The 12,725-nt window shown below is 35.4% G+C and overlaps 1 protein-coding gene across 1 annotated transcript in view; it reads left to right on the forward strand.

Annotated features, from left to right (window-relative positions):
- The window catches only part of LOC135211378 (neural-cadherin-like), a 480,177-nt gene that overhangs the window by 87,967 nt on the left and 379,485 nt on the right, over nt 1-12,725 (forward strand). Inside the window, exon 11 of the mRNA XM_064244691.1 lies at nt 2,810-2,899. Within this exon, the coding sequence (XP_064100761.1) occupies nt 2,810-2,899 (90 nt within the window). The remainder of the gene's footprint in view (nt 1-2,809; nt 2,900-12,725) is intronic.

Consider the following 12,725-nt stretch of genomic DNA (forward strand, 5'->3'; position numbering starts at 1 on the left):
ATCATGAAATTTACAAAAATGTTCTCCAAAATATTATTAATGAAAAGACGGGAAAGAAAAAAATATATATATATATCTAGCAAGAGAGAGAGGGAGAGAGAATATCGAGCAAGAGAGAGAGAGAGAGAGAGAGAGAGAGAGAGAGAGAGAGAGAGAGAGAGAGAGAGAGAAATAATAGCTATATACATGTGGGACTAATTTATTAGTAGTTCATTTATATTAATTTCCTTCATAAACATTTTATAAATATACAGGTCCAAATGGTACATTCCCGAACTAAGATTTAGGTTGTTTTTCAATTCTTTTAAACTTTTTCTATAGCGAGCGGGGAAGTTATTTTCATGATAGGCATGCGTAGCACTATGTCATGCCTTTGATAATGTCTAAATGATTTTGTGGTAGGTCACAGTATTTTTCAAAAACTTATGTAGAGATGTCGCTATTGATAAAGCTGAGGGTTTGTTACATATGAAGAAAGACAACCCAAAGCCTAATGTACGCACTGCATTATCACTTATTTGTTTGCTTGATAAATTCACTACACAATCACTTCTAGCATTATCGGTCCAATCACTGTCGTTGATAAGTAATGGGTCGAAGTAGACCGAAAGTGCTTGACTATCTCGCTTTTCATTTTTTTTCCTTCGTGGCAAAAACCTTTACATATACATAGCATCACGTTTTATATACTTCTTGATCAAGTTATTCATATATATATATATATATAAATGTAATATATATTGTTTACAATGAATTATTTTTCGTGCTATGGTCTCTGATGGGGTCATAGAGCAATTTTGCTGTGTTGCTCAAATGTCATCTTTGGGCAACTCAGGCAATTTGCAAGATGGATGCCACATGCCATATTGCAATATCAAAGTTTGTTCTTCATTATTGTAAAATACTGTGCAATAACTCTTTTCGGGGGGTTTTCTTGTTTGTAGAATCCATTTTATATATATATATATATATATATATATATATATATATATATATATACATATATATATATACACATACAAGAAAAACTCCAAAAAGAGTTATTAAAGAGTATTTTACAAAAAAGAACAAACTTTGATAATGAAATATGGCATGCGGCAGCCATCTTGTAATTGCAAATTGCCTGAGGTGCCGAAAGATGACTTGGGGAAGCTAGCTAAAATTGCTCTATGACCCCATCAGATGGACCAGAGCACGAAAAATAATTCATAGGAAACAACATTTCTAGGTTCAGGAAATGACAATACAACTAAAGGGGAACGTCAAGTTTCTGAATATACTGGTATAGCCTTTGCATCAGCTTTGCAAGTTACAATGTTAAGTGCCATTTTTATGTAAGTTTTATTTATATTATTAAAGTTTTATTTATATTATATATAAAGTTTTATTTATATTATTAAAGAAAATAATGAAATCCATTGAAAGAGCTTTTCAATATTTATGTATCCGGTTAAGAGTGACTCTTGCAGCACCGAAGGGAGAATGCCAGTCAGTTGGTTTCAACGTCATAAAATTCCAATTAAGATTTGCATCGAGCTTTTGTTGCTTCTTTGATGTTATATGGACATCGTTCATTTAGAAAAGTGATCTCGATCATTGATTGCCCTTTGAACATTTTAAAGAAAACTGACAATTCACTTTGACCTCAATGGTCTCAGGCACAAAGTAATATAATATCGTCAGAAACAGGAATTTTACGGCATTGTGCAAAATTTCTTTTTTTGTGACAGTTTGCTGGAAAAATTGTTGCTGGGGCATTATTGGGAGAATGGTAGCTCGGAGATACTATTTATTTGTATCCTGCGAAGCGCTTATTTTATATTTATTCTTATATAAAATAATTGCTAGTGAATTTTATTCTAGAAGAAAATGAATTTGTTAGTCATATGCTGTATGCCAAATTGTAAGCTACACGAGGTCTTACTGTATTCATCACAAATAGCTCTAAGTATGTTCACCTCTCACACCTACTCATTTTGCGAATAAAAGATCCATCTCCACTAAGTCAATATCCGTTTTAGTTTACGAAGTCTTATTGACTGCTCTGTATAGATATATTTTATCTGATTTGATTATTTCACTGCTGCAGAATTCGATGCATTTTTCCCCAACTTTCAATGCGAATTTACTTCCATGACGATTCCGACTACGATATAGTGAGTTAAGTAACAAAAAGGCAATTTTATAAGAAGTTTTAAAAAAAAATTGTTTTTACTCCCTTTGGCTTTCGTTATTTGAATCATTGCTGTTATGTCTCTGATTTATTTTGCAGAATTTAGAATTATTTTTACTTTTTCAGCTTGTATTCTGTCCAGTATTACTAACTTCTTTTCATCTCGACATAGCCTGTAAGATACCATGCTCAAAGTACAGCCCTTCTTCCCTTGAGTTACTTTTTTTTCTATAAGTGGACATACATTCTGTTTCAAAATCTATGCTATTAACATCTTTTTACACTTACCAATTATATTCATATATTTATAAATTTAACAACCCAGTAAATATAATGAGAGCCTAATACTTTAAAGTATATATACATACTTAAAATATGATTGCATGATAGAGTATATCCCATATTCTCTTGAAATGTTCTCTCCCATTTTTTTGAAGAATGTATAGTCATTGTCTTTATGTATGTTATCATCCTCCAATGTTATAGTTTTCTTTTCTATCACCCTTATCCGTTGTTGTATTCATCCGAGGATGTTCATGTTAAAATGCTTCTTTAAATATCTGTGTGTGCGTGAGGGTGTGGGTTGAACGTTTGGGAAATTGTAATGTATGTACAGTATTTTCTCTCGTTTATTAGGTCTAATCTGGCAGACAGCTCGCTTGTTTACTTCACCCTGCTAAACGGCAATACACCTGACACAAATTCAGATGGAACTTTCGCCATTAGGTAAGTGTTGATTGGTAATTAGCTTTCTTCCTTAATGACTATGCAGTTGCCGTCATAATGATCGCAATTATCTTGCCGGTCAGATGGAAACTCAAACCATCCGCCATAAAAGTTTTTGCTTTCACTTGCAAGCATGGAGAGCAAAATTATGAATATCTATTTACACCAATTTCAATTCTCTTTGTTTCATCTCTTCTAGCCATATTTTCATATTAATTTTTATTTTATGTATGTAATAAACCATTGTGAGAGCAAAACATGCTTATTCCATTGCTTTAAGCTGTCTGACAACACAAAGTTTCTCTATCTCTCTTTACATAGATATAGTCTCCAACACCGATGCAATAATTATAAGAAATGCAATCAAAACTATCGGCCATATCCAGAAATCACACGACGGTTCATTGTATGTGATCGTCATGGTCTTGCCGTATCCAGAAACCTCACGAAAAAAAGATGCCAGATACTCCCATGCGAAATGAAGGGCTCCATCTAATGAGCGAACGGTTAAACATTCAGAGCGGTAATGCTTACGGGAATATAGGACGGAATTCGATTGTAAATTTTGCGACATATTAGTTCATAATTTGCAATTACTACGTTATTATATTTTTTCTTTTATTTATGACATTCTTAAATTTTAGATAACTAAATTGCAAATTTACAAATAGGTACATATATAGCTTAAGAATACATATCCTTATGTTTCTCAGTGTATTTTTCAGAAACTTAATAGCTATATCTCTTATAATTTTGTTAATTTTCTTGCAAATTTAAGTATTGTATATTATACTCATTTTTAAATGTTCTATACGATATCATGTTCGAATAAAGTAAAACATACTGTATATTTGATTAGTTAAACTTAGTCACAAGTGCATAGCTAGTATGTGTAGGCATACATTTAATTACAGTTTGTAGACCACTGTAGAATGGAGATATTAGGTGTATATAAAACACAATTGTAATTTTTTTTATTGAAACGGAAATGCATGATCCATTTATGTATACTCTTTAGTAATATTAACTAATAAATGTATAAATATGCAAACAAAAGGAACAAAATAACTCTAAATTGTATCACACACAAAAATAATCTAAAGGGGGTTGGAAATAGAAATAAGGTAGCATACAAGCCAACCAAAAATGCAAGATAAATCACATGCAAATGAACTTTAATAAGCTATACATAAATAAGAAAAAATAACTCAGTAAATAATATTGCACATATAAAAATTGTAAACCCCCCCAAAAAAAACATACAAGCAAACCAAAATTGCATGATGAATTACATGCAAATAAACTCTAATATAATTATAAATATGAGAAAACATAATACTAAAAATAGGTTTTCTTCAAGAATTAAATACATAGTGCAAACATAAGACAAAGCAAGCATGCAAACATAGAAAGCACAGACAGTAAACACATTGAATGTAAATGAAAATACAAATACAAACAAATACAGTATACAAATAGTGTAAAATGTTAGTCTTTATTTAGGAAATAGAAGAAATAAGAAGACAAGGAACACTCTAACAAAATAAGATGTTGAAGCAGTATACTCCTGTAATGCTACTCAGGTGTGCAAACATACTGAAATATTCATGCACTTATAAGTTAAATCAATATAATACATACCACTAAACAAGTTAAATCAAAGTTAAATATAATACATACCACTAAACATGTTCCTAACACCAAATATGTCAGTTCCTGAGAAATATATTATTTTAATATCTTTATGACCAAGAAAAAAAATTACATTGCATAGACTATTCTATAACATGAACCTTAGTCAAATTATATCAAATATGTGAAATCTTTGTAAGTTTTCTATTTTTACGGGGACTTGAGTAATTACCACCACTATGTTTTCTTTTCCTTAATGTTCTGTTGAGAAATTTAACGTAATAATATATACGCATTTTTAAAAATATGTCTTATCACTTTATCTACAACACCATCACAAACGTTGAGGTTATCTACATTAATTTTCACCTTCGTGTGAGAAAAAAAGTTTTTCTATGGAAATATTAAGATTTTTAAATAGCCTTCTATTATTTGGATCTTGGTCACATACCAAAAATGTTGTGTATAAACATACATTCTTTAATTTACCAATACAGTCAGTTACCATATACATTAAGGTATCACCTTTAATAGATATTGTAAATAAAAAATAGCCCAGTACTTGCTTCCATTTGGAAGCCAAGCCTTTTGCCATGAAGACCATGGCATAGTGAGCTGGGTCTTGCCCTTTGCCATACTGGCCAAGATCTTCAAATCCCTCCACCACATCTTTACTTATGTTGAACTGTACATCAGATTTAAGGGATATAGCATCAAATAATGCCACAGTATTTACCATTTTCATTCATTGATAAAGCTTTCAGTTTTAACAATTTAAAAACATACTCATTCCAGCCAACATTAAAATCAATCTTGGATACCCAGTACCTCAGCATTCTCGTTGTTGGTAAAGTAAATATCTTGCTGATAAAGTTATATGCTCTGGGACTTTTGAAATAAAGTCCAAGAGAAAAACATGTTTGGGGAAGTGAATATCTCCTACCATATTTGGAGACACTTGCTAATTTCATTTGTGTTTTCAAAAATTCAAAAGCTGTGCCACTTATATATTTGCTTGCAATTTTTATAATTGTAGATGGTGGGTACATGTATCACAATTTTTTTTGGCTTACCTGCATTTGTTCAAGTTTTTCCGTAAGTCTACAAATCTGCATCCGTTGCTTCTTTATTAGTGCACGCTGGTTTGTCTTTTTCCTTTGCAAGCTGCTGGTAGACTCTGATAAAAAAAATTAAAAGTTAATAATCCAGTGCAAAAACAATTGGTACAAACATAAGAATAACTATTAAATTTTATATATGTATACAATTTTTAAAATTTATTTATTTATTAATTGCATTTCAAACTGACCATTTATTGGGGAAAAATATTTTGTTTCGATCTCTCTCTTAAAAAAATTGATTCATGGTAACATCTTACCATTTCATTTTATGGTTGTGAATGTTGGTTCTCCTTCTTCATGTAACCCTAATTGTATGGTCTCATACTGTATTTCAGGCTTTTGTAAATTATCAGTCAACATCATCATTAGTAGTAGTTGTAGTAGTAGCAGCAGTAGGAGGAAGGGTAGTAGTAGTAGCAGTATTAGTAGCAAATGTAGGTCTAGCAGTCATAATAGTTGTAGTAGGACTAACACTTGTAGCAATACAACTAATATTATCCATAATGCTTGTTACTGTGGCATTACTGTACACTTCACTGCCAGTATCCTTTGAATAACCATCAGTAAATTCTGGAAACGCAAATAATATGAAATGAAACAAATGCCATATTATACTTTTTCATTTGGCTGGTAAAGTCATAAGTATTTTATGCGTGAATATATACAAAAACACTACTAAACAAAATTTTCTTACCAATATCTGATTGAACATTTTCACTTAATTCAACATTTTCACAATCTTCTTTGGAATTTTCCCTGGTCAGTTGATGGCTGAACCCTATAGCCATAATACAACTATTAGTCTAACACTTTTTCACTGAAGACAAAGTGAATATATATGTAGCATAATATAGCAAAATCTTAAAGGTAAATCTTTACCTACTATATGAATTCTAGTTAGTAAAAGCAAAACTGTAATATCTACCAAAAACATAGACCATTTACCATGTTTCAAGGATGAAGCTCTTATCTCAGATGATCTATTCTCCAGAGCAGGAATGGTACCTACAAGATTAACTATATTTAGAATAATTGTAATGCACTTACCATTTCAGAAAATCTAAACATAAACAAACTGCACATCAACTACACACCATACTCAAGGTTGTGCAAATTCTCGTGTGGATAAGTCAGTAACCAGTTTGATGTATAATTTGCTTGATGGTGTAAATCTATTGATGTATCTGAAAATATGTATTTCAACAATAAGTGTATTATACAAAATATATGTATATAAATATATACACAAAAATATAGCACACAAAAATCATTTTGCTAAATTATGTACTGCAGTTATATAAATTATTAAAGACATAGTGGTACCTCGAGATACAAAATTAATCCGTTCTGAGGTGGCCTTCGTATCATGAGCTTTTCGTATCTTGGACCGCATTTTACATGTAAAATGGCTAATCCGTTCCAAGCCCTACTAAAACACCCCAGTAAATTTCATAATAAAGCTAAATTGACCTATAAACAATAAAATACTACAACAATTTGGACCATCCAATACCTAACTTAATATGTACTGCTAATATACCTGTAAATAAAGTGTATTAGTGTGCATGGTATACAAGAAATACTGTACGTACATATGTACGTATGTAGTAAAATGTGGAAGCTTACCTTTCGAGTGAGGCTATCTCCGAAAGCGGCGACAGAGGAGGAGGACAAACGGCAGATACATACGTACACTTAACTTTACGAAACACATAAAAAATGTAAGGAAAACATACATGAACTAAACTGCATGAAACACATTAACAAAACTGTAATACTTAACTTTACAAAAAACTAAATTTAATTTTTTTTTTTTTTTTTTTTTTTTTTTTACAAAATTTCAACTTCTTCACCACTTTCAACTTTCTGTTTTTTAGTAGTATCACTTGGTTCTTCCTTTTTGCTTACTACTCCTACTAAAGGCCTCTTTAAAAAATAACTATCCAAGAAAGATTGCGTCTGCCTACTTTTAACAATGTTCCTGAAACGACTCGGGCAAACGTCATCGAACTTTGCAAGCTTACAACTTGTGTAAGCCTTCTCGGGGTGTCTCTTTTCTACGAATGATTGCACCTTATGAAAAGCAGCTAGAGCATCCTTAATTTCTGCCGTTGTCATAGAGTTGTTGTCCTCCTCCTCGCCGCTGCTAGAGAACTCCTCTTGAACGACGTTATGTTGCATGGCCTCCAACTCCTTCAGGTCATCCGTCGTAAGCTCCTCTTGGTGCTCCTCGAGAAGGTCATTGATGTCGTCCTCGTCGACGACCAGCCCCATGGACTTGCCAAGTGCAACGATCTTGTCAAGATCTGGTTGCGAAAGTTTCAGGATCGTGAACTGTTTCTGAATCTGCAGCACCAGCTTCACCCACGTCGAATCCCTCGAAGTCTCGGGCGGATACGGTATCAGGCCAGAGTTTCCTTCACGAGGAATTCAAGGTTCACCTCAAAACCTCCTGCCAAGCTTGGTTGACGAGTCGGATGCATATCACGATATCGAAATGCTCCTTCCAAAATTGACGCAAGGTGAGGTTTGTGGTATCGGTGATGTCGAAACATCTCTTGAAAAGATGTTTCGTATACAGCTTCTTGATGTTCGATATCACTTGCTGGTCCATGGGCTGGAGGAGAGGGGTGGTGTTAGGCGGAAGATAAAGAACCTTGATGAAGGAATACTCCGCTAGGATATCTTCCTCAAGGCCAGGAGGGTGAGCAGGGGCATTGTCCAACACCAGTAGGCATTTCAGAGGGAGGCGCTTCTCTTCCAAGAATTTCTTCACTGTCGGGCCGAAACACACATTTACCCACTCCGTGAACAAAAGCCTCATTACCCAGGCTTTCGCATTAGCCCTCCACATCACTGGAAGCTTCTTAAGCATTTTGTGGGCCTTGAAGGCTCGAGGAGTCTCGGAATGATAGACATGTAGGGGCTTCACCTTGCAATCCCCACTGGCGTTGGAACAAAGTGCGAGTGTAAGCCTGTCTTTCATAGGCTTATGCCCAGGTAGCTTCTTGTCTTCCTCCTTGATGTACGTCCGACGAGGCATTTTTTCCAAAAAAGGCCAGTCTCATCACAGTTGAAGACTTGCTGAGAACTGTAGCCTTCGTTGATCATCATCTCGTTGAACGTCTTTTTAAAGGCTTCGGCCGCTTTCGTGTCCGAGCTGGCCGCCCCCCCATGCCGCACCTCCGAATGGATGCCAGTCCGTTTATGGAATTTCTCGAACCAGCCATGCGAAGCCTTGAACTCTGGGGTTGGCGTTGATGTCCCTTCTCCTCCGTCGTCTTTGGCCTGGGCAATCAAATCGCTGAAAATAGCGCTGGCCTTGTGGGAGATTGCCGTCTCCGTTATCGTATCGCCAGCGATTTCTTTGTCTTTTATCCAGACAAGAAGAAGCCTTTCCATTTCATCGTGCACGGGGGTCCTCTTGCTGGACAAAATAGTGACGCCATTGCATACCAGCTTCATACTTCTTGATAATCTCCATCTTGATTTCCAAAGAGAGCATCCTCTTCTTTCCGTGAATTTCAAGTTTCTTAGGACCCATGACTATGTATATACTGTACGTAATTATGTTATGTAGTACGTATACGCATGTAGTAAAGTTCTCACACAACACGATAAAGCATACTACAACAAAATCACTAACGAATTTATGTTAATAAACGAAATCGTTAGAACAAACGAAAACTGCAAGAAAACCGCGTGCTTACGATACAGATGATGCCGTGCAGTGGCCGAAGAAGCATGCCGCTACGTAGATGCATCATGGGAGGGATGCTGACCAACAGGAGAGAAGGATCTCATGGTGATGACTAGCATCAGGAACCAATGGGAGAGCGGGAGGATGGTGGCGAGTCTACTCAGTTGGCGGTACGTGAGTTTCAAAATTGTTATCGGTGGTACGGGCGAATCTCGGACTTTACAGCAACAACCTTTCGTATCTTTAGCAATTTTCGTATGTAGAGCCGTAAAATTTTTCGTATTTGCTTTCGTATCTCGAGTTTTTCGTAAGTTGAGCCTTTCGTATCTTGAGGTACCACTGTACATACATATATGAATAGATATATCCAAAATTGCACATGGAAAAAAAATATAAATAGGATGAAACAAAGAATGCTGGCAAGTGCTTTCTGTGTACTTTATTCTGCTATCAGAATAAAGTATGGCAAAAGTGCTTGCGAGTATATTAACCTTTCATTTACCTTTGTAGCATACCCATGTGTAAAAAGGCATCTAAGCTTTATATGGCTACAATTAAATCAGCATTTTTCAATAACACATACCTTCTACATTGTGGCAAAGTTTGTCAGAAGCTGGATGAAGGTAATTTTTGGTGGAGAAATGCCTGCTGCACACGATAGCTTGAATTTAGTTGTCATGAGGTTTTTTGCTTCAATTCCTGAATTTGGATGAGGTTCGTCCATATCAAGCATCTAGGTGAACATATAATACTATATGTTATGCCATCCTATTTCACCAGCATACAAAACATCCTACTATGCTATAGTTATGATGTATAGCATGTTGCAGAGAAAATCCAATCACTCTTGAACGCATCACTTTAAAAGTGAGGTGAGGTTAGGTTGGGTTAGGTTAGGTTAGGTTAAGCAATATAAGGTAACTTTTTGTGGGAATCACATTGAGATTATTTTTGAAAAAATCCTATGGCTATTTTCGGAGCTACAGCCAAACGTATTTCCTTGGCTATGACTGGGCTACTCGTTTAGACTTGGGAAATATTCTGTCTTGCTATTTCTAGAACTTTCTGCAAGGTTAGCTTCTTTTCTTGTAGCAATGTCTTCCTAACCTCTTGAGAGTTAGTCTTCACTATAATTTGCTCTATTAATCTCTGGTCTAGATCTCCAAATTCACAAGTTGAGGCTAATTTCCTTAACCTAGTCACAAATGAATCTACTGTCTCGCCTGATTCCTGTGAGGCTTCAATGAGCTGATAACATTCAAAGTACATATATGCTTGAGGAGCAAATGGATTTGTGAGCCCTTCAATTGTCTTCTGTAAACTTCCTGAACTTCTAAACCTGCAGTATGAAGTAACAATGGTTTCTGCTGCTTTTTATCCATTTTTCCTAGTGCTTCTAAATAAATTTGGAAGCTGCTTCTCCACTGCTTTGATCTTTTACCCACTGATTTTGGATCATCAACGATACTAAATCTGTCTAACCATTGGATATATATCAGCATGTTTGCTGTGATACTAATCAGTTATTGGTTAGGCTAGGAATTTGGAGGGTTTTTACTAACCTTGTAGGCTATACTTTCATTGACATACCTTGAACACTTTTACACTCTAAACCAACATTTTTTATTCTCTTAACACTCCTGAATTGGCACAGCACTGCTTGGTTACTGGTTTGAGTGTGATAAAGTCATGAAGTTACTCAGTAAACTTAAAAAAAAAAAGTTTGAAAAAAAAATGTACTGGATGCCTTGCCTTAATCTTATATCCAATATATCAGTGGGGCTTACTGATTAGTAGCACATATTTAATGTATTATACTGTTAGTGCTCACCATTCTTTATCCTTAGGGAACCTGTGAAACACCAAATGAGGATCGGTTTATTTTTGTTTATTGCAAACAACACACTTGTGTGACTTATTCACTGATGGTCAAGTTCAACTGTCAAATTCTAAAAGTAAACAAACAGACGACATGCGGGTATACCTACAACGCCATCTGAACACTGGGTGGTCAAACTATTGTGTTCACTTTGGAGTTGGCAACTAGTAGATTAACATTCGTATTTTGAGCCTTCCTATCTTCCTTCAGTCTTTGGGTACCCCCTTGCTAGGGTAGATTTGAAAGAATGTAAATTTCAACTCTGCATTGAAGTACATTTCCCAAAGTGACTCTTATGCAATGTCTATCGAAAATATAAAATAATTTGTGGTAAAAACACCTGAATAAGAGCACAACAAAGATCTTGAAACTAATACTTTTAAGAAGTCTTTGCTTGCCGTAAATCCTGGCCGACAGCAGTCAATCACCTGTCGTGTGTTGGAATTCTTTTTCTTCAAAATAGGCTTCGTTGGCATTTATAGAGTTTTCTTTTCAATACAGAATTACGTTTTTGATTGCTATACATCCAAAAATCTTAATGTGTTAGTGTTATATTGCCCAAGAAAGTTAAAATCAGTACAGCCACTTGAAGCTCACAAGTAGCCTGGTGATACAAGCGTGAAATTCCATGTGGGCTGTTTATAATAAATTAGAAAGTACCTATGGTGCAGTGTAAATGGCTAGGCTAGGTTCCATGTGATACTAAAATGAGATTGCCCAAGCCTTTAAAAAAAAAAAAAAGTATGAAGCTAAATGCCTATGGTAGTGGCTATGTGAAGGTAATTGTTTCTAGCAAAGAAAGATAAAGGAAAGGAGAATGGATTTTCGAGAAGTTTGGCAGCAAGGAGGTGTTAGCGCATTGTGTTGGAGGTGCAGGAGTGTTGTGGAACTCGTCAGGCGCCGTCGTGACGTGAGAAGAGCCGTGATTTCTGATGCAATACCTCGTCTGGATTCATCTAAGAAGTTCTAGTAATCTCGGGAGCCTGTGACGTTCGCCGTAGGCTTCGCCCCCAGAGTGCCGTATAAATACGACGGTCGTAGCAGCAGATGCAGAGATCGTAAAAGAGACACCAGTTAGTCACAGAGAAATATCATCAGTAAGAACCAAAGATCAGATTATAAGTGAGAGATCAGCAGAAGCAGAGATCATCCGTAGAGATAAGAGAGAAAGTGACCGACGAAAGATCAAGAAAAGTTGCTCGAGAGTTGGTTGGATACTGGTCTAGTCGTCTTCAGGAGTGGACGACCGAGTTATCTTGACGTTGAGAAGACTTCAGAGAAGAAATGTCCTGCTAGAGGTTCTGGGGAGTTCCTGCCTTTCAAGTATCGAGTAGACTATTTTCTGCCATACGGAGTCAAGAGGATGTCTGCAATCACCGTTTTCCTTTTATGAAGTCATCGCTTCGAGTCACTAAACCGACCAGCAAGTATTTGAATTACCTCACTGTTCCCCCAGTTCATGTAGTGTAAGATTCTGTTTTTTTATGTAAATAG

This window comes from Macrobrachium nipponense, chromosome 4, assembly GCF_015104395.2.
Source record: "Macrobrachium nipponense isolate FS-2020 chromosome 4, ASM1510439v2, whole genome shotgun sequence".
Classification (NCBI taxonomy): domain Eukaryota; kingdom Metazoa; phylum Arthropoda; class Malacostraca; order Decapoda; family Palaemonidae; genus Macrobrachium; species Macrobrachium nipponense.